This window comes from Hylobates moloch, unplaced genomic scaffold, assembly GCF_009828535.3.
Source record: "Hylobates moloch isolate HMO894 unplaced genomic scaffold, HMol_V3 SCAFFOLD_16, whole genome shotgun sequence".
Classification (NCBI taxonomy): domain Eukaryota; kingdom Metazoa; phylum Chordata; class Mammalia; order Primates; family Hylobatidae; genus Hylobates; species Hylobates moloch.
This window is the reverse complement of record NW_026652291.1, coordinates 57,179,470-57,200,267: the sequence shown is the minus strand read 5'-3', so window position 1 is coordinate 57,200,267 and position 20,798 is coordinate 57,179,470. Positions and strand designations below refer to the sequence as shown.

The 20,798-nt window shown below is 42.0% G+C and overlaps 2 protein-coding genes across 2 annotated transcripts; both read left to right on the top strand.

Annotated features, from left to right (window-relative positions):
• Nucleotides 1-9,082: 9,082 nt before the first annotated feature.
• Nucleotides 9,083-9,659, top strand: ANG (angiogenin). The gene has a single exon (XM_032179410.2). The coding sequence runs from the start codon at nt 9,083-9,085 to the stop codon at nt 9,524-9,526; it is 444 nt and encodes a 147-aa protein (XP_032035301.1). The 3' UTR covers nt 9,527-9,659.
• A 5,230-nt stretch (nt 9,660-14,889) lies between these two features.
• Nucleotides 14,890-16,415, top strand: RNASE4 (ribonuclease A family member 4). The gene has a single exon (XM_032179411.2). It carries the CDS (start codon nt 14,890-14,892, stop codon nt 15,331-15,333), a length of 444 nt encoding a protein of 147 aa, XP_032035302.1. The 3' UTR covers nt 15,334-16,415.
• The last annotated feature ends 4,383 nt before the right edge of the window (nt 16,416-20,798 follow it).

Sequence of the window (20,798 nt, the reverse complement as noted above, 5' to 3'; positions counted from 1 at the left end):
GGCCGAGGTGGGTGGATCACGAGATCAGGAGTTCGAGACCACCCTGGCCAAGATGGCGAAACCTCGTCTCTACTAAAAATACAAAAATTAGCCGGGCGCGGTGGTGAGCGCCTGTAATCCCAGCTACTCGGGAGGCTGAGACAGGAGAATCGCTTGAATCTGGGAGGCGGAGGTTACAGTGAGCAGAGATTGCATCACTGCACTCTAGCCTGGGTGGCAGAGCAAGGCTCCGTCTCAAAAAAAAAAAAAAAAAAAATTGTGTGGTGCATTGGAAAGCTTCTAGTCCCGCGAATGCCATGAGTTCCTTGGGCAATACATGTCTCTTTCTCTGTTCCTCAGTTGCCTCTTCTTTAATATGAGGGGTGGACAGAGTCTCAGAGGCCCCTCCCACTCTTGTTCTATGACTGCATGGAGTGGTGCAGTGTTAGTAACAGGACATAAGGCACTCTAGTCATGTGGAGATTAACTATAGTTTGGCAGAGAGGATGGAAAAAATCATGCCAGGAAAAGAGGAATGGCTTTAGCTATTGTTGAAAACAGATAATCCGGTTATAAGCAGGCAAGAGTAAGAGGTTTGTCAAGTTATTGTTGGAAGCATTTGTCACTGTGACTCAAATTAAAGTAGATGGATAAAAAAGTGGACCAATGAAGGCCAGTGAAACCTTTCTTTTTTTTGTGATCTATTTTATTTTATTTTATTATTATTATACTTTAAGTTTTAGGGTACATGTGCACAATGTGCAGGTTTGTTACATATGTATACATGTGCTATGTTGATGTGCTGCACCTGTTAACTCATCATTTAACATTAGGTATATCTCCTAATGCTGTCCCTCCCCGCTCCCCCCACCGAAACCTTTCTTTAGGAGTTTTTACTGAATCTGTGTTTAAGCAGATTCTCTGTAATTCTCTGTAAACAGTTATTCCCGGAAGAATGCCATGAAATACTTGGGAAAGAGGGAATGGGAACAAAGAGTGAGTGGGCACAAAGCCCAGAGTTGGTTGAAAAGCAAATGTTTAGTTTTTGTCTTTGTTTGGAAATACAGGCATGTCAGCAGGACTTTGTCCCCACTGTCCTTCAGTCAGTAGTGTTGCCTCTTCCTGGAGACGTGGTTCTTCTTGCCACGTGGGCTTTTCCTTCTTTACCTGTTACTTCCGTTATTGAATAAGTTTCATGCTTATAGACTTAAAATGTTAGAATAATAAAGAAATTTAGAAATTATTTAGCCCGTTTTTCCCATCATCTAATTTTATAATTAGTCCTAAGACAGAATGAAACATATATACTCTGTATGAAGGAGGAAAGTGCTCCAACCCTAGAGTCCTTGGAAACAGGACCCATGCATCCCGCGTCTGTGTGCAGGCACATTATTGGCTTGAGGGAGACAGAGAAAAAAATCTCCAGGAAAGAGGAATGACTTTCAAGTTAAAGCTGTCTGAACATTTAAAAAATATATGAGGTTTTTTGCAATTGGCAATTCCTTCATATGTATTAAAATTACTGACAAAGATGTGATGTTCCTTAATCATAGAATATAATTCCTTGTTGTATTTTAAACACAAATGACTAAGTGCCTAAATGCGTTCTAATGAAATAGTGATTCTTCCCCCAAACCCTACTTTTCGTTTCAACAAAACTTCCTTGTGCCAAGTTTAAAAGAAAAACAAAAACTGTCTTTTTGCATTGTGGGCAGATTGTGAATCCTCCAAAGGTTGTCCAGTGAAGGCCCAGAGGCAGAGAAGGGACCTAACTATATTCAGAGGCTGCTGGTTGCCCCACCCCAGCACTACTGCAGAACTCTAACATCAGAGGCTGCTGTTTGTGTGAGTCGTGCTTGAATTGGTGCTTCAGGCCATGGGGCTGTGTGTGCAGGCGCATATGGGTTGTATGTTGTGGCAGGGTACTGCTTTTCGGGACTCAGAGGTGGTGTTGCTTGAGCTAAGTCTGGAAAGACGGGTCAGTTTTCTCCTTGCTTATGAAGGGTTCAAAGTCTGACTCCACCGTTCATCTGCTGTTTGTTCTTGGAGTTTCCTCATGAGCAGAGCATATTTACATAATGCCTACCTCACATAGTCCTGGTGTTGGTTGAATGTAGTCAAGTATGTGAGAGCTTCACAAACTGAAAGATTGCACTGAATATTATAATTATTGTGATTTCAAGTGCATTTGTTTTACTAGCAGGCAGCCTGTCTTCTTGACACCTTCTCAAGTGCAGCCAGACTGAATACTTGCAGGTAGGTGGGTGACAACAGAGGATTGAGGATTTTTAAAAAGATAACACTGTCCTAAATCCAACACCACTGTGGGCAAACGCTGGGGGTCTGTGAAACAGTTGGTACCCTGCTGCTGTCTGATATTGGAAACTATGAGGTCTATAAAGTGATCCTGGTGACCTTTGGCCCACTGTTTTTACACAAGCAATGGATCTACAGCCCTGCTTTGATGATGGAGATAAGCAATTTTGCAACTACATTACAAGGATCAGAAGATTGAATGTTCAGGGTTAGTCTCTTGTGGACAGGTAAAGATGGAAGAAGGAGAAACCCAGGAAACATGGCAAGCCTACTTTTGGGGGTTAGAAGCTGAGAGGTTGAGTGTAGGGGGAGGGGCAGTGTACTAATAGCTGTCACACGACCTTCTCTAGAAGTGCTTTCCTGGCTGTATGAAATCGATGGACTAACGTGCTTAGCATCCGTTCATGAAACCAAATGATGTGATACGATAAATATGATATGATAAATGATAAATAGTACAGTGGAAAAGCATCCTACTGGAAGACCATATCTGACTCTGTGACATCTTCCAAGGCAGTTCTTGGAGTTGGCCCAGGGAGATCAGAGATGTTACCTTATGGATCCAGACTATTATGTGTGAATAGTGAAACCTCAGTCCTGCCATGGACAAGAGTAAGCACCACAGACAGCAGAAAAAGGCAACTTTTGGACAGAAGGCCATGTTTCTCAAACTTTGTCTTCCAGAACAAATCTCTAATCCATTCAGGTGGGTTAATATCTAACCCAATCATGCCCAGCGAAAAGGTGAATGACCTTCCTCGTTTGTTCAAGAGCAGTGTCCTTGGTTTTCATGTCCCTGCCAGGATTGGGCATCCTTAGCTCTATTCTCTCCACCCCCTTATTAGGAACACTATATAATCAGAACCTGGAGAGGCCTCCAGGTTCACACAACTTGAACCCATCTCCAGGAACAAGCAGCTGGAACCCGTCTCCTGTTGAAGGGAAACTGCCAGATTTTTGTAAGATTCTTCCTCCTGGATAATCTATTGTTCTATTTGTTTTATATATTATTTCTAGCCATCCATCCATTTTAATGAAACCATTTTCCTCCCTTTAAAGCCTCCAGGCTCAAGCTCATGAATTAAAAAGAAAATGGATCAGATTCTAAAGTTTAAAATGAAAACAGGTTTCCTTTGGGATGGCCTATATGTGGATAAAGAGAAATTAGTGAGACCGGGAGCAAGTGGAAGTTTAGGAGGGATTTCTAAATTGGGATAAAATCCCCAAAGGCCTGGGGGAGCCATTTGCCAAAGGGCATTGGACGTCCTCCCCCGTCGTCCACCCCGTTACAGGCATTACATGTGGCTTAACAAGGAAAGAAACAGAAAGTATGTTTTTAGCATTGTTTCCTTCTAACCTTCCCTGCTAATTTCTTTCTTAGAAAAGTTTTGGATGCTCTTTGAAAACAAAGTGGAACACATCCCAAGATCAAAAGAAGGCTCACTGGCAGGTTGAAGGGAAGAAGGAAGGAAAAGTGATAAAGGGATGAATATGCCTTGGGTGTTAGGCTCTCACTTTGGGGGATTTTGCCCTAGGATATATAAAAGTGTGAAGCCACATTGATGAAAATGATAACTATAGTTACTCATCATAAACTGTCAAGTTAACTCCCTGGTGTGTAAAGTTTGATGAATCTATTGAATACTGAACATTGCCTGTGGGGAGAGGGAGAGAATATCATTTCTTGTGAAAACTAACAGATTCATTTGATACAGAAGATAAAGTTACTCTAAAGAACAGTTGGGGCCAGGTGTGGTGGCTCACACCTGTAATCCCCGCACTTTGGGAAGCCGAGGTAGGCGGATCACCTGAGGTCAGGAGTTCGAGACCAGCCTGGCCGACATGGCGAAACCCCGTCTCTACCAAATATACAAAATTAGCCAAGTGTGGTGGTGGCCGCCTGTAATCCCAGCTACTTGGGAGGCTGAGGCAGGAGAATTGCCTGAACCTGGGAGGTGGAGGTTGCAGTGAGCTGAGATAGCACCACCGCGATCTAGTCTGGGCGATAGAACAAGACTCTGTCTCAAAAAAAAAAAAAAAAAAAGAAAAGAAAAAAGAACAGAGGACAGCTGGGACTAATTCCACTGACAAAAAGCTGACAGACAGTTACATGTTTGGGTACAGAAGGATATATCTATAGGACTTTTGCCACCAGATGTGAGGCTTTGCACCCTTGGCTTAGGCAGATTCACTTTTACACCACAACTAATCTGTCTCTTACTGGTTTTCTCCCAATTCCATTTTACCTTGCTTTCTGAGAAATTTAGAGTTGAATATATTGAGAAAGTTTTGAGTGAGGGAGCAGATGTTAGATATTGGTGGTTTTGGTGTACGCTTGCTGAGATTTGGTTCCTGGATGTCTTAGGGAATCAGGATTACAGTAAGCCTGGGCAAACCTTAGCTGACTTGTTACAAAATGAATGTGCATACTCTGCAAGTCAGAAGCGAAGATACCCTTTTACCTCTCCCGACTGGGATGTGAGGGCCTTCATACTAAAAAAACAAGTGGCTTTTTAGGAGGCAAAGCCCCCGTGTAGTCCAGTGCTTTACCTAGAGGGGTTATGTGAGCTTGGCTTACACACTGAGCCTTATCAGGTGATGCATCTTAGTGAGATTGGGCCACGGGTCACCCTATCATCTACTTGTTCCAGTTGGTGCCTTGTGCCCCCAACTAAACTTACACAAAATTTGTCTCTGTAGCTGAGGGTCACTGGACCTTTGCTATTGAAACCAGCAAAGCCTCTATTATGCTTAACGAGAACCATGAAACTTCAGATTTTTAGAGCTAGCAACTTTCTTATTTTCTTGATGAACAAACCTAGGCCTGGAGAGAAAAATGAAGTCAATTATTTAAAAAATATTAAGGGTTATAATAAGGTAAGCATGTTGATTCAAGGTGAATAATATGAGTTCTGTAGAATATACACCAGTAAGAAACACTAACAAGTAAATAGTTCATTGTTCATCCAGGATCACGTGGGTAATGGCATGTTTGGAAATGGCACCCGTGAAACCTGACAACAGGTCGGTCTTTATTTTGTGGTATCCTTATGGGTAGATCCTGAACTTTGTGGCTTTTACTTCGGCACTTATATCTAGTGAGGTGTCCTTGGTCTTAATATCTAATGCAGAGAGAGTTTGGACAGAGATTCTAAACAGGCTTACCAGCTCATACTCCTTTCTGTGAACAGCAATATTCCCACAAGTTATACAGCATTGGCACCTCCTGCAAGTACGTCAGAGAAGACATTAGTAACATTCCTATCCACCACTGCCACCTAACGACTCTTTTAGGTACTAGCAGCTCTGGTTCCGTTTCCTGATTTTTGAATTCTGGGATTCTGGCACCAGGCAGAAGGATGTTGACTATGTAAGGGAGACCTTTGACATTAGAAGCCAGTATTTGTTCATTACAGAGCAAGAGACTAATAATTGATTACAAATCAATAAAACTTAATAAGATCTTCCAAAAAACTAGAAACAGGAAACACACCCAGGAGACTGAAAAGCATGATGTAAATGTGAAGAACGTGGCAAGTGGGTGGCTTGGCAGCCCAACAGCTATACTGGAGCAGCTGTGTGAGTGAGTACTTGTTACTCCTTTAGGGCTGGCTCCCCATTCTGCAATCATGTACCTCTTTCTTGATAAACTCCCAAGAACACACTTTCAGCATGGAATTTCAGACTTTTAGAGATAGCAACTCTCTCAAGTATAGACAAATGTTGGTGCAGACAAATTGATGCACTGCTGAAGAATACCAAATAATATGCTGAGGAATTTTTTCATTCCACAATAATGGAGTAAATAGCAGCTGAAAATGTTTGCATTAAGTTCGTAGATTATAATTTGTAATGGAATCAACACCAAATGCAAATTAGAAAGAGAGCCCACTTTGCTCACCCAGTCACATGTCTTCCCATGTAACCATAGAACATTGCGGTCCTGCGTCTTTCTAGATCCACAGTCTTGCTCTCAGAACAGGCTAGCCACACCACAGGCCTAGTGCTAGGACCCATGGCCTTTTTGTAAGCTCAGACTCCCTTCTGTGAACAGCAATATCCCCACAACTTGTACAACGTTGGTGCTTCCTGCAAGGGCTACAGAACTATTTGATACGAAGATGTTCATTGACTTACACACAAGAGAAGCACAAAATAAAGAATTAATAATTAATTTAATGTCTATGAAAATGTACCATTTATTTTTACATTTGGGGTCATAAGAATTGTATTACACTTAAGAATGTAATACAATTTGAAGATCAGATTTTTCTCCCTTTGTGAGAATTTCTCAGTATGTGTGATGACTACCAAGAAATCATAGCCAGTCATAAATTCAATGAGTTACTCATAAACGAACAATTTAAAAAGCAAAATTCTAAAAATCAGGTAAAATTTTACAGTGAAAAGTTATAATATAGGGGCATTCACATATATTAGATATAATGTGGGTTAGATCTGTAATGGTTTTTAAAGGCTCTGAATAGTCCTTAAAATTTTCTCCAAAGAACTAAAGGTAGTCAGAAACTACTTGTCGCACATACCAAATACTTTTCAATTCTCTTTTTTTTTTTTTTTTTTTTGAGACGGAGTCTCGCTCTGTCGCCCAGGCTGGAGTGCAGTGGTGCAATCTCGGCTCACTGCAAGCTCCGCCTCCCGGGTTCACGCCATTCTCCTGCCTCAGCCTCTCTGAGTAGCTGGGACTACAGGCGCCCGCCACCACGCCTGGCTAATTTTTTTGTATTTTTAGTGGAGATGGGGTTTCACCATGGTCTCGATCTCCTGACCTCGTGATCCGCCCGCCTCGGCCTCCCAAAGTGCCGGGATTACAAGTGTGAGCCACCACGCCCGGCCTACTTTTCAATTCTCTAATCTTCAACTTTCATAAGCAATAGAATCTTAAAAAGCAAATAGAATCTTAAAAAGCAAATAGAATCTTAAAATTAGAATCTTAAAATAGAATTCTTAAGCATAAGAATTTTGCTTTCTATTTTGTTATAATTCATATTTGTTTAGTTCCATTTTCAATGATCAGTCATTGAGTTAAAATTATGCTCCAGGAAGAAGCACTGTATTTACCTAAAGCACCTGACTAAAGTGTGTTGACAGTCTGTGATGCACTATTCCTGGGATGTGTGCGTTCTAGAGTTTGAGACTGACAGCTCTTGAGAGGTGATGGCAGTAATCCTCTTTTTCTCTTCTTTTGAGGAAGATGTTAAGAAATCATTAGAGCAAACTGTAAGGCCTTTGATTTGATAAAAAAAAGTTTAAGGCATTTTTTTACCACATGGTAGCACCATTTGCCTGTTGTGTAACAGCGTATGTACATATGCAGGATAAACTGGAAAATATTCTCTAGAATAATCTCAATTGCTGTCAATGTGAGAAGCTCCTAAGAATAAGCTCATATTCCTCTTTCTTCTCTGTAAGGGTTGATTCCACACCCATCTTCCAAACATCACGTGTCTTCTTCCATGCTCCTCCCTCTTCTTTCTAAATAGTATAGAACAAATTCACCTTTGACCATGAACCACCTACTTCTTGGGGAGGTAGGTCTGCTTCCCTTCAACTCAGGATACAACTGCTTTCAACTGCTTTCTTCACGTTAGCTGACTAATTAGCTAGAAGTCTGTCGTAAACAATTTTATGGTTGACTCCTTCCCTGGGCTCAGGGTTCCCTAAAACAGAGGTCCCCAAATCCCGGTCTGTGGCCTGTCTGCCTGAGCTCTGCCTCCTGCCGGATCAGCAGGCAGCATTAGATTCTCATAGGAGCTGGACGCCTATTGTGAACTGTGCATGTGCGGGATCCAGACTGTGCACTCTTTATGAGAATCTAACTAATGCTTGATGATCTATCTGAGCCAGAACCATTTCATCCTGAAACCATCCCCCACCCATCCATGGAAATACTGTCTTCCACAAAAATTATCCCTGATGCCAAAAATGTTAGCGACCACTCCCCTAAAACTCTCTTCTTAGCTCTCACCTCCTGTATTACTATCTCATCTCAGTACATTGAAGCCATCTTTTCCCCATGGATGCCTCATTTCCTATTAGGGAGGCATTTTTTATTTTTTTTATTTTTTTTATTTTGAGATGGAGTCTTGCTCTGTCTCCAAGGCTGGAGTGCAGTGGCGCAATCTCGGCTCACTGCAAGCTCCGCCTCTCGGGTTCACGCCATTCTCCTGCCTCAGCCTCCCGAGTAGCTGGGACCACAGGCGCCCGCCACCACGCCTGGCTAATTTTTTGTATTTTTAGTAGAGACGGGGTTTCACCGTGTTAGCCAGGATGGTCTCGATCTCCTGACCCTGTGATCCGCCCGCCTTGGCCTCCCAAAGTGCTGGGATTACAGGCATGAGCCACCGCGCCCGGCCGTCATTTGGTATGTCTCAATGTGCCTCAGGACCTAGCACAGTCCCTGGTACCCAGTAGGGACCTATATAATGTTCGTTATTCAATTAATAATGAATTAAAGAGTGAGAGTGGATTTTGTAATGTTATGACTGATAGAGAAATACTCAGTGATTCTAAGGGATGGGAAAGAATGGTTGGAGCTAGAGGTTGTGCTCAGGAAACTATTAAATAGACATTCCGGAGGAATGGATTGACGAAGTGTGAGGTTAATGAGGAAGGGAAAACAGAATTTAAAATTTGGTAGTGGAAAAGATCTGATTCATGATGCCATGTCAGAGAGCAAAGCTCCTGTCCTTCTAGCCTAATTTGGTGCTGCTGTTCTTGTGTCTACCACACCTCCTTTTGCCCTTGGCAGGAGCCTGTGTTGGAAGAGATGGTGATGGGCCTGGGCGTTTTGTTGTTGTTCTTCATGCTGGGTCTGGGTCTGACCCCACCGACTCTGGCTCAGGATAGCTCCAGGTACATAGACTTCCTGACCCAGCACTATGACGCCAAACCACAGGGCCGGAATGACAGATACTGTGAAAGCATGATGACGAGACGGGGCCTGACCTCGCCCTGCAAAGACATCAACACCTTTATTCATGGCAACAAGCGCAGCATCAAGGCCATCTGTGAAAACAAGAATGGAAACCCTCACAGAGAAAACCTAAGAATAAGCAGGTCTTCTTTCCAGGTCACCACTTGCAAGCTACATGGAGGGTCCCCCCGGCCTCCATGCCACTACCGAGCCACATCGGGGTTCAGAAACATTGTTGTTGCTTGTGAAAATGGCTTACCTGTCCACTTGGATCAGTCAATTTTCCGTCATCCGTAACCAGCGGGCCACTGGTCAAGTGCTGGCTCTGCTGTCTTTGCCTTACATTTCCCCTCTGCACCCAGAACACTGCTGGCAACATTCATTGCCAAGGGCCCAAAGAAAGAGCTACCTGGACCTTTTGTTTTCTGTTTGACATGTTTAATAAATAAAAATGTCTTGATATCAGTAAGACTCAGAGTCTTCGCACTGATTCTGGGCATATTGATCTTTCCTTTTTCTCTGCTTGGTTGGTCCCTGAGAGGACTGCATAGGGTAGAAATGCCTTTTTCTTTTCTTTTTTTTTTTTTTGAGACAGAGTCTCACTCTGTCACCCAGGCTTAAGTGCAATGGCACAATCTCGGCTCACCGCAACCTCTGCCTCCTGGGTTCAAGTGATTCTCCTGCCTCAGCCTCCCAAATAGCTGAGATTATAGGCATGCACCACCACACCTGGCTAATTTTTGTGTTTTTAGTAGAGACAGGGTTTCACCATTTTGGCCAGGTTGGTCTTGAACTCCTGACCTCAGGAGATCCGCCCACCTTGGCCTCCCAAAGTGCTGGGATTACAGGCATGAGCCACTGAGCCTGGCCACTTTTTCCTTAGCAGTTTTTACAAGTCATTAGGGAGGTAGACTTTACCTCTCTGTGAAGGAAAGTATGGTATGTTGATCTACAGAGAGAGATGGAAAAATTCCAGGGCTCATAGCTACTAAGCAGAATTTCCAAGAGAGGCAAATTGTTTTTTCTGTCAAATAATAAGCTAATATTACTTCTACAAATATGAGACCTTGGGGAGGAGTTTCCAAGGACCAAGTACCAACATACCAACAGATTATTATAGTTTCTCTCACTCTGTTACACACACACACATATACACATATGTAATCCAGCATGAATACCAAAATTCATTCAGGGTAGCCACCTTTTGTCTTAAGCGAGAGATAATTTTGATGTTTGAATGGCATGCTCCCAGGATATTCTCTTGTCATGGTTATTTTATATAAAATTCAAAAACCAATTACATTATTTCCTCTGTAATCTTTTACTTTATCAACTAATGTCTGGCAAGTGTGATGTTTTGGGGGAAGTTATAGAAAGATTCCGGCCAAGCGCTGTGGCTCACGCCTGTAATCCCAGCACTTTGGGAAGCTGAGGCGGGCAGATCATGAGGTCAATAGATCAAGACCATCCTGGACAACATGGTGAAACCTTGCCTCTACTAAAAATGTGAAAATTAGCTGGGCGTGGTGGCACACACCTATAGTCCCAGCTACTCGGGAGGCTGAGGCAGGAGAATCGCTTGAACCCGGGACGCGGAGGTTGCAGTGAGCCGAGATCATGCCAGTGCACTCCAGCCTGGGCGACAGAGTGAGACTCCATCTCAAAAAAAAAGAAAGAAAGAAAAAAAAGAAAGATTCCCAGTTTATCCCAGTTTATCCCTTATTCTTCCTCAATTCTCAAGATTTGTTTTTAAGTGAACATAACTTAGGTTAACACACTCTCTGTGAAATACACTGTTCAATCTACAGACTCAGTGGTTAGCTTCCTGTTACCTAATTTCTGTCAACAGGTACTTGGGTATTTTATTTAGAAAGTCGTTGCCAATAAATTAGTTATAAATCGCCAGTTTCACTGCCTTGTGAACACATAATTATTGTGGTCTCAGTATTCCCTATGGTGGCTCCTTCTGCTCCTGGTATTGCCCTGAAATGGGCCAAAAGCCCTGGCTCCCCAATACTCAGGTTATAGAACATTGTCCAGGTACCATCTAGGAGAGCCCAGCCTCACTGAAAGTATTCAAATTTAGGAATGGGTTTGAGAAATAGGTTGCTGGTATGTGCTTAGCACAAGAATCTCTCTTCCTTGGGTTAGTCTATTTCAAAACTGAAAACACTGTCATTCCTTAAGAAAACAGGAAAAAGTATTCCAAACCTCTCTTACTAGAAAATATGCCATATTACCAAATCTCAAAAACCTCTCATGAAATGAGAAAGTCCCAGTTTCTGGTAAACTATTTGGGCCCTTTTCTCAAGTTCTCCAACCAGTGCTATTTCCTTGAGGTGAGGCAAAGTTACTCGAGATCATTGCTGCCACTCAAGGCCTTGATAGGGCAAGTCAAAGGCATGGACCATTATTATATTGATCACATCATAAGCTGTGAAAACTCACATCTTCTCCAAACATCTGCTTGGAGCACTATCATCTCATAGTTTGCTCTGGTGTTAAGGGAAATGGCTGTTTCATAGGAACTCACATGGCAGTGGGATGGGGGTGTTTCCTGACCTGCTGATGGTACTGGCAGCTGAGCAAGCATTCCTAGTCCTTTTTGGTCTGGGCCTCTTGTTCTATCACAACCACAAGCTGTTTAAAATAAAATGTCAAGTTGCAGGCAGGTCATTTTATCCTGAGTGAATTATTTGAAGAATTGAAGTCCTGGTCAGCTGTGATTGTTGGCTTTGCAAGGAAAAAGAAGGAACACTCTAAAATGCTAAGTCCTTTGAAGAATAGTGACATGCAAGGAAGAAAATTCTATGCAATTTGGAGAAGAAAAATTTTTCTAGGAATCTAGTAGCTAAGATATTTTATAGTTTAAAAACAGACTTCCAATATCTTGAGAATACAGTTAGCTCTACGAAATAAAGAGGAGTCAATAATACATGCAACTCTGTAGTCATTCGTTATTTTATCCAGATTGACAGAAGCAGAGGAAACCAAGAAAAATGGAAGTGGTAAAAAAAAAAAATGCAGTAATTGCCAACATTTACTGAGCATTTACCATGTGCTAGGCCTTGTTATAGGCACTTAGACTGATTTTCTTTTCATAACATCCCTAAGAGGTAGGTATTATATGCTCACTTTGCTTATGAGGAAATCTGCTGAGAGAGATTAGGTAATTTTCTCATGGTCACAGCCTCAGTCTTTTAGACCACAGTGTCAAAAGAAGTTCTTACTGAGTCAGGGTAGTGCAATGGAGAAAGCATTTGGGGAAAATCCTGACCCAAAAGTGTGTGTTGGGATGATGTGGAAATCATTCAATTTTCTCTTGTAGCTACAGTTTTGAGATGCACCCATTGGTATCCACACTGGCCTGCTGTCCTCAAATATTTCTGTATGTCTTGTTTACTTGAGTAGTGTAGAAAAGCTGACGTCCTGGGTCTGCTCTTGCATGCATAGGTGAGGTTTTCTCTGTAGCCAGTTATCTTGCTAAACCATATTTTTGGTCACAAAGAATCAGGATGAGAGAAAGTAGATAAAACCATGGAAACTCAAGGTGCCACCAGAAAAGCAAACCAAAGTATATTGATCTGCTGAAGCTATAATCCAAGCACTAAGTATACCTTCAGAAGTTGTATGCATTGTTCTTGGGGCAAAAAGGAAATCAAACATCTGCCCTTCCTCCCACAACCTCTTTACTTCCCTCTCTTCCTAACACTGTATCTCACATCTACAGCTGCAGGCACACAAATATGACATACAGCTTGATATCTTTATGTGCAAAGGCAAAAGGTGGCTATGGGTATAGGAGGTGGCATTTAAAAGAACAATATCCATGTTTGATATGCTTTCATTATCAATAATGAAAAGGTAGCCTTTCAGCAGAACAAAGTAAGGTACAGGTCATTTGGAAGCCATTTCAGTCATTCACACAGTGTGATCCACCGTTATGAAGCAGAATTTGAAATCAAAAGACAATAGTACCCATATACATCAAACTAGGAGTTCAACTTGGGTCAGTCCTTGGACTGCACATATGGAGTTGGGCTGCCTGACTCAAAACATTGCCTTTGCTAATTTGGGTTGCTCACTTCCTATTGAATCAGGGATGATTTTTCTTTGCTGTAGTGAATCAGCCCTGCTACACTGCAAGAGTCAAGGCGATTCACAATTCACATCAATTCCAGGAGTGACGGCCAGATGGCAGCATCTGGCTAGTCAGTTGGTGAGTGAGTCCACCTCCAATCTTCATTAAACTCTGCTGCTGGGAAGTAGCAATTCTGAGCATAAATGTCTTTGATATCCTGAATATTTGGGGCGTGGGATGAGAGAGGCAGTAGAGGATAGTGGAAAGAGCACAGGGTGTAGACTAAGATAGGCCTGGATTCCTTTCTTTAATCTGTCAACGAAAGCAATGAATGTTCTGAAGCTACATGGCAATGCTTTTTTTGTTGCTGCTCTGGCTTTTTTTTTAATGCTATAAAATATATGCTTATTTTTCACTGCCAAGAGGTGACAACACAATGATGCTGCAACCAGAGAAGACAGACAGCTACCAACAACTATTGACAAGACAGGAGGAACATCAAGAATAGATGCAAGACAAAGCAATGTATCTCCATGGCCTAGATTTTTTAGGTTATGCGTAGAAACAGCAAGGAGAAGAAGACACAATCCAAGTTTTCTTTTGAGGATATTGTGCTGTTTAAATTTATTTTTTAAACATTTCTTAGCTTTTCTTATTAGTCAATTTCATAAGCCTGGGAAACACCTTTACTCTATCCATTTAATTGCATTTGTTCATTAGCTCACTCATTTCACTTATTAGTTCATTCAAACAGTAGCTATTATCAACTGTCTTCTAAAAGCTGTATCTGGGTACTCTGGTTTTGTGTTGTTTGTTTGTTTGTTTTTTTTAAATAGAATTAAAAGGATTTCCAAAAGGACCTGATTTTACATTAGAATTAGAATAATACATTTTAGATTAATGTATAACATATATTATTCTAGAATTAGAATAGATTTTAAATCACATTAGAATAATAGCCACATGACAAAAAAGAAAAGAAAAATAATAAAATTAATGACAAAGAATAAGAATAGTCATATGAGAGGAAAGGCAAAGCCTAAATATTCCTCTGTCCTCTTCCTCCACCTAGATTCCCAGATGTAAGGTATTAAAAGTAGTTTGTAAACTTTCTTTGACGTATTCTGAGTCTATCCAAACTGTTGGGAATTGGAGCCTCCCGGGAACCAAACACTCCCCAAAGATCATACACCTACGGAATTCCCCCAAGAGACACACAACTGCAGTTTCATCTAGGTTCACCTTTTCTCTCTTTTTATACTCTGACCACACAAGCCTGGCAGCCATGCAGTCAGTCCCTGCTCTGTGTCATTGTACTGGCTACAGCAACTTCTCTCTGTAAATGAGAAAGGTCTTGCTTTCAGAAAAGATCATGTTTGCAAACTACTCACTCTTGGGGAAGCAAGGGTGGGAAAAGTAGCAGAGATGAGTGGGGAGATGGTGCATATAAGAAGGAGGAAAGAGGAGACTATGGAGGCAGGATGCCAGCTTGCTATTCTCAATACCTTTTTCCAGTGCCCAGTTCTTACCTTATTTCTCCTGCCCCTTGCTTTCTTTTCTAGGCACCTCTAAGGTACTGATGGCTCTGGCGAGGACCCATTCATTCCTTCTGCTTTTGCTGCTGACCCTGCTGGGGCTGGGGCTGGTCCAGCCCTCCTATGGCCAGGATGGCATGTACCAGCGATTCCTGCGGCAACATGTGCACCCTGAGGAGACAGGTGGCAATGATCGCTACTGCAACTTGATGATGCAAAGACGGAAGATGACTTTGTATCACTGCAAGCGCTTCAACACCTTCATCCATGAAGATATCTGGAACATTCGTAGTATCTGCAGCACCACCAATATGCAATGCAAGAATGGCAAGATGAACTGCCATGAGGGTGTAGTGAAGGTCACAGACTGCAGGGACACAGGAAGTTCCAAGGCACCCAACTGCAGATATCGGGCCATGGCGAGCACTAGACGTGTTGTCATTGCCTGTGAGGGTAACCCACAGGTGCCTGTGCACTTTGACGGTTAGATGCCACCCTGTAGGGATTATCATGAGTGGTTGATCTTACATTTACTCCTTAAAAAGCAGTGAGTAATGCGTTTGAGCTGTCCCAGGCTCTGTCTCCTCAGCTCATTTCTTATTCTTTTTCTCTATATAACTCATTCTAATAAATACATTGCACCAAAGAGAAATGGAGACATAAACCTATAATGAATGAGGCTGGGCTTTTCTGTAATAAGCTTCCTTTTATAATACGGGTCAGCTTAGCTCTCTCAGATCCTATCCTGTGGAATTTAGTTATTATGTGTATTTATGTAGTATTTCAAACATTTCAAAATGCTTTCATCTATGTTTATCACATTTTAATACCACAGCACTTATAATGATGTCATTACATATAGAAGCTCAAAGTTAAGGGATTTGCTGAAGACTATAAAGTTAATGGAAGAATTGAGACAAAAATCCAGTGTAGCTGGCCACTTATCCAGGGCTTTTTCTACTTCATCACAAGGAATGTTTTGAAAGTGTCTGCTTTTTTTATCCTTAAAATTCACCTGTTGGGGGAGGCATTAAAAATTTGGAAATGTATGCCAGCAAAATGTGAGCCCTGTATTTTTTGGCATTCTTATGTTTCAGTTGAATAAGATTAAGAGGCTGGGCGCGGTGGCTCACGCTTGTAATCCCAGCACTTTGGGAGGCCGAGGCGGGCGGATCACGAGGTCAGGAGATCGAGACCACAGTGAAACCCCGTCTCTACTAAAAATACAAAAAAATTAGCCGGGTGTGGTGGCGGGCGCCTGTAGTCCCAGCTACTCGGAGAGGCTGAGGCAGGAGAATGGCGTGAACCTGGGAGGCGGAGCTTGCGGTGAGCCGAGATCGCGCCACTGCACTCCAGCCTGGGCGACAGAGCAAGACTCCATCTCAAAAAAAAAAAAAAAAAAAAAGAATAGGATTAAGAAAATGATACTGGGAATTTTCTTTTTCCTGAACCTTTGAATCACCCTAGTAAGTCAAAGTATTAAAAAATGTACTAGATCATTAAGACTTATGTACTCTTACTGACTGAAAGATTTTTTATGTTTTCTTTGTAATAAAGGACTTAAACCAAAGGTACCTGAGAAGACTGTGCTATGGTATTATTTCTTTTTCTCTGATTTTTAAATTCTTCTCTAGTTTATAAACATGCATGCACCTTAATAACCTCATAAACTCTGGTCAAAGACTAATGCCCAGCAGATCCATGACCACAACACAGATTTGTCTCATTTACTCCAGAGAGAATGATTCCTCTCAAAGACAATTCTCACAGCTCTTCCTTCTCCCTTAGAATATTTACAAGCAAATTTGGGAGCTGTCAGGCCTCTGAGCCCAAGCCTGCACATATACATCCAGATGGCCTGAAGCAACTGAAGAACCACAAAAGAAGTGAAAATAGCCAGTTCCTGCCTTAACTGATGACATTCCACCATTGTGATATGTTCCTGCCCCACCTTAACTGATCAATTAACCTTGTGACATTCCTTCTCCTGGACAATGAGACTCAGGAGCTCCCCACCAGAGCACCTTGTGACCCCCACCCCTGCCCGCAAGAGAATAACCGGCTTTGACTGTAATTTTCCACTACCAACCCGAATCCTATAAAACTGCCCCACCCCTCTCTCCCTTTGCTGCCTCCTTTTTTGGACTCAGTCTGCCTGTACCCAGGTGATTAAAAAGCTTTATTGCTCACACAAAGCCTGTTTGGTGGTCTCTTCACATGGATGCACGTGACAGGAACAAAGAGATGAAATGCTAGCTGCTTCAGAAGGGAAGTGTGAGTGTGTGTGTGTGTGTGTGTGTGTGTGTGTGTGCATGTGTAAGGACAAAACTGACAAAACTGAAAACATCTGAATTACAGCAGATACAGAAAGAAATCTTACCTGAACTTCTCTCACTTGACTAAAGCAGAGCATCCCAGAAATGCCCCCACCATTATCTCCCTCCAGAGGAGTCCTCATGTAATGGTAATAGGTCTTTTGCCTGATGTGCACAGCATGTCAATATGCCAAGACACTGGGTTGCAGCAGAGAAAGAGGTTTAATTGCAGGGCTGCCGAACCAAAAGATGGAAGGAAACCTCAAATGCATTTCCTCAAAGAGTTTGAGGCTGGAGTTTTTAAGGATTTGAAGTAGGTGGAAGTAAGAGATCACTAATTGGTTGAAGAATGCAGAGTGAAGTCACGGGACAGAGAGATGAAGAAACAGTATTCTCATGCTGATCAGTTCATCTGTGGGGCTCTTTACAGTTGGTGGTGTCAGCTGTTCTGCTGGAATTCAGGATCTGCATAAGCAATTCTTAAACAAAAGCCTTATGATTCTAATGTCAAAGATCTTATCTACAGGAACAATGAGAATGCAAATTGTCAGTACCTAGTGTTCGTGACTTTTGGTTACAAGGAAGTGGGTCAAAGTGTAGCCTGATTAACACTCACTTATAATTATATTTCTGTCCAGGATTCTTTTTAACCGTGTGAGGATGACTTCACCCAGACAGAAGATATTCCAAGAAAATTGTGTAAAACTTTATCCAAAGCTTCTATTTCTCTTTTCCAAAAGTCATTTGTTTTCCTACAGAAGCCATTTCTCCCTCCTTCTTTTCCCCTATGAGTTGATAAATAAACTTTTATCTCTAGCTCTTCATCAAGCCTCTTCATCTGAATGCTTCCACAAGTTATGAGTACAACTTGTTTTCTTTCCCCCTGCTAACCTATCTATAGTTAATTCACAGGCTCCCACCCACTGAACCAAAGTTGGTAGAGGGAAAGTTTTCCCTCCTAATAGCATGTCTGTGTATATTTAGAGTGAGAAAGAAGGACGAGAAGATAATTCTGTCCTTGTCACCATCCAGGTAGTCATGGGAGTTGGGACCTGTGGTATAATAAAGAATAAATTTGAACTTAGTTCCTGGTTCCTGCCACAGAGCTTTTAAAACCCTTGGAATTTCCTGAGTGATAATGTAACCAAGCTAAGGGTCAGCTGATCACTGCTCACTGCTCAAAAGCAAGACTTGTGAGATAAGATTTGGTGGAAGGAAAAGCAGGCTTATTCAAGAGCCAATAACCTGAGGAGATGGTGGACTAGCGCCTCAAAGACGATTTCAAAATTTTAGGCTAGCTAAAGGGATTTTAAGAAGTAAGAGGCATGGAAACTGAGCAGGAGTGATGCAGGGTGCAGGTTTGCATGTCTTATTCTGATGGCTATCTTCAGCAACGGATCACCTGGAGGTCTGGCTGGCATCACCATGACTGCAACTAGCTTATGGATTAACCCCCCTCAGTGATTTTTCTGAGAATGTAGGATTCCACAATCTCAAATTCATGCCCGGTTTATTTCAAGATTAGCCCCTGGGTTTCTTAAGCAAGGATATGGCTAGATACTGAATAAAGCAAAGGGTGAGGCTATTCATTTTTGCAGCAGGCTGATTATACCAGTTACAAACTCCCCACTGCCAATTCCTATTTCATTTCTATGGGAGATCAGGTGTCAATTTCTTTCTAACCACTTCCTGCTGAAAGGGGGCATCACTAGGGAGCTGGAGAATGGAATTTATTTACCTGGAGTTGGAAGTATTCATGCATTCCTCAACTTATGGAAGTGATTATTTACAGCATCACTGACCTGGGAGTGAGGAGCCTTTCCAATCAAGGAAAATGCGATCTCGCAATTGCATACATATAGTACAACAAGAGTATAACCCATAGCAGAGAAGTATACCTATTCCTATAATCATAGCTGGAATTACTAGCAGTTTTTTCCACCAAGTAGGTCCTGATCCAAACCATGAAGATAACCATTGGTTTAGGGACATTGTGGGGTCAGACATAGCAATGATTTGTCTGTGCACGTCTTGAAGGGCTAAGGAGATGTTTCGCAAATTATCTAGGATATACACAAAACATTTAGTTTCAATTATGGCTCAAGGTCCCTCCCAGCAGCTGTGAGTACATCAAGGGCCATGTGGTTTTGCAAGACTACTTTTCTCATCATAGTCATTTCAGAGGTTACTAATGAGATGCCCTTAAATGTGTCTTTCAGCACTTGCTATAATTTGTAAGTGCCTCAATATGCCAGATGATGCTTTCTAAGCCTGCTTGGGGGAAAACAAGGGACAGGCGATGGTCATACCAAGGGAAAACCGGCCTGGTCCATTGGTGTAACACATTTGGAAAGTGTGCAGCCTGCCTGGTGGTTTTTGTTAATCAGCCCTGGACCTATGGGAGTCCTAACGTGCACTGCCCTATCCATCCATCAGGTAGACATGGCCGAAGATTAGTTTCACATGACTATTGAGTTCTACTGGGGACCAGCCACCAAATTTTGGGTCTATGTCCAATCAGTGGTAAACAAGTTTGTCTAATATAGCACTAAAGAATGTTCACATTGACGTAGAGGCATCCTATCCACATTTTTAGTAACATTCGGCCAATGATTCTAAGAGTGATTCCTTTGTTGCCAACATAAAGGGGCAATTTGGGTTAAGTGACTAATAGTGGAGATCATCCAGAGGTAATCGTCCCAAATTTGATAAAAACTCACCTACCATGTAATGGTTATTAGTAGCCAAAATCTTGGGGGCCATCTAGGAAAACTCCTTTAAGAGAGGGATTGCATACTCAGAGGTCCTTTGGATAGTCTGGTTATAATGAAGGGTTTTCCAGGATCTGGGTTCTGAAGCATTATATTAATGCCAGGCCATTTTTTAAAAATATTACCTTAAGGTACCAAGGTCCTGATTTTCCCATGAACAGTTTTTCATATAGGTTTGTAAATGTATCTAATCAGTCCCCTGCAGGGGTGATACTCACTAAAGTAGCCCAGAAGTGCTAGAGATGGGTAGCAATCCACATACCCAGCAAGCATCTTAGTGTAGACTATCTGCATAATGTCGTGCCCACTGTAGAAATACACTAGTTTTAGCAGATGTCAAAAAAGTTTATTTATTATGATAAAGACTAACAGAAGTTTCATCCTATAGTACAAAAAGATTTTTCTTAAGCCATAGCTTCAGTTCTCCAGTTGGCCCACAAGTCCAACCAGGTTGATTGTCTGCTGTGTCAGGTTGCGGAGGGGCGATTTTTACCCAAATGTGATATATGCATGGTTTGACTCCAGCCAGCTTAACAGATGAATGAGTAGTTAATAAAACATCATAATGACCTGTCCACTTTTTGGCTGGCTATTGTTGGTCCAGTCCTTGTTTTTACCAAGATTTAACAGCACTTTATCCCTGGATGCAAAGGGTGAAGGGGCTTGTTTCTAAGACACATAAAACTGGAAAGAACAAAAAGAACAAATTGGTGCAGGGTTAGTGATTTACGTCTTAGTTGTTGTACATACTGTTTAATTCTTGATTAATTTATTAAGTCCAAGGGTGGGGTCCCTGGCCAAGAAGTTCAGAAGGGTCTCCCACACACAATTTCAAAAAGCCTGAATTTAAGCCCACTTCAGGGTGCT

Bases quoted from the DNA above. Each gene is read 5' to 3' on its own strand.
- RNASE4 (XM_032179411.2), top strand. From the start codon at position 14,890: ATGGCTCTGGCGAGGACCCATTCATTCCTTCTGCTTTTGCTGCTGACC.
- ANG (XM_032179410.2), top strand. From the start codon at position 9,083: ATGGTGATGGGCCTGGGCGTTTTGTTGTTGTTCTTCATGCTGGGTCTG.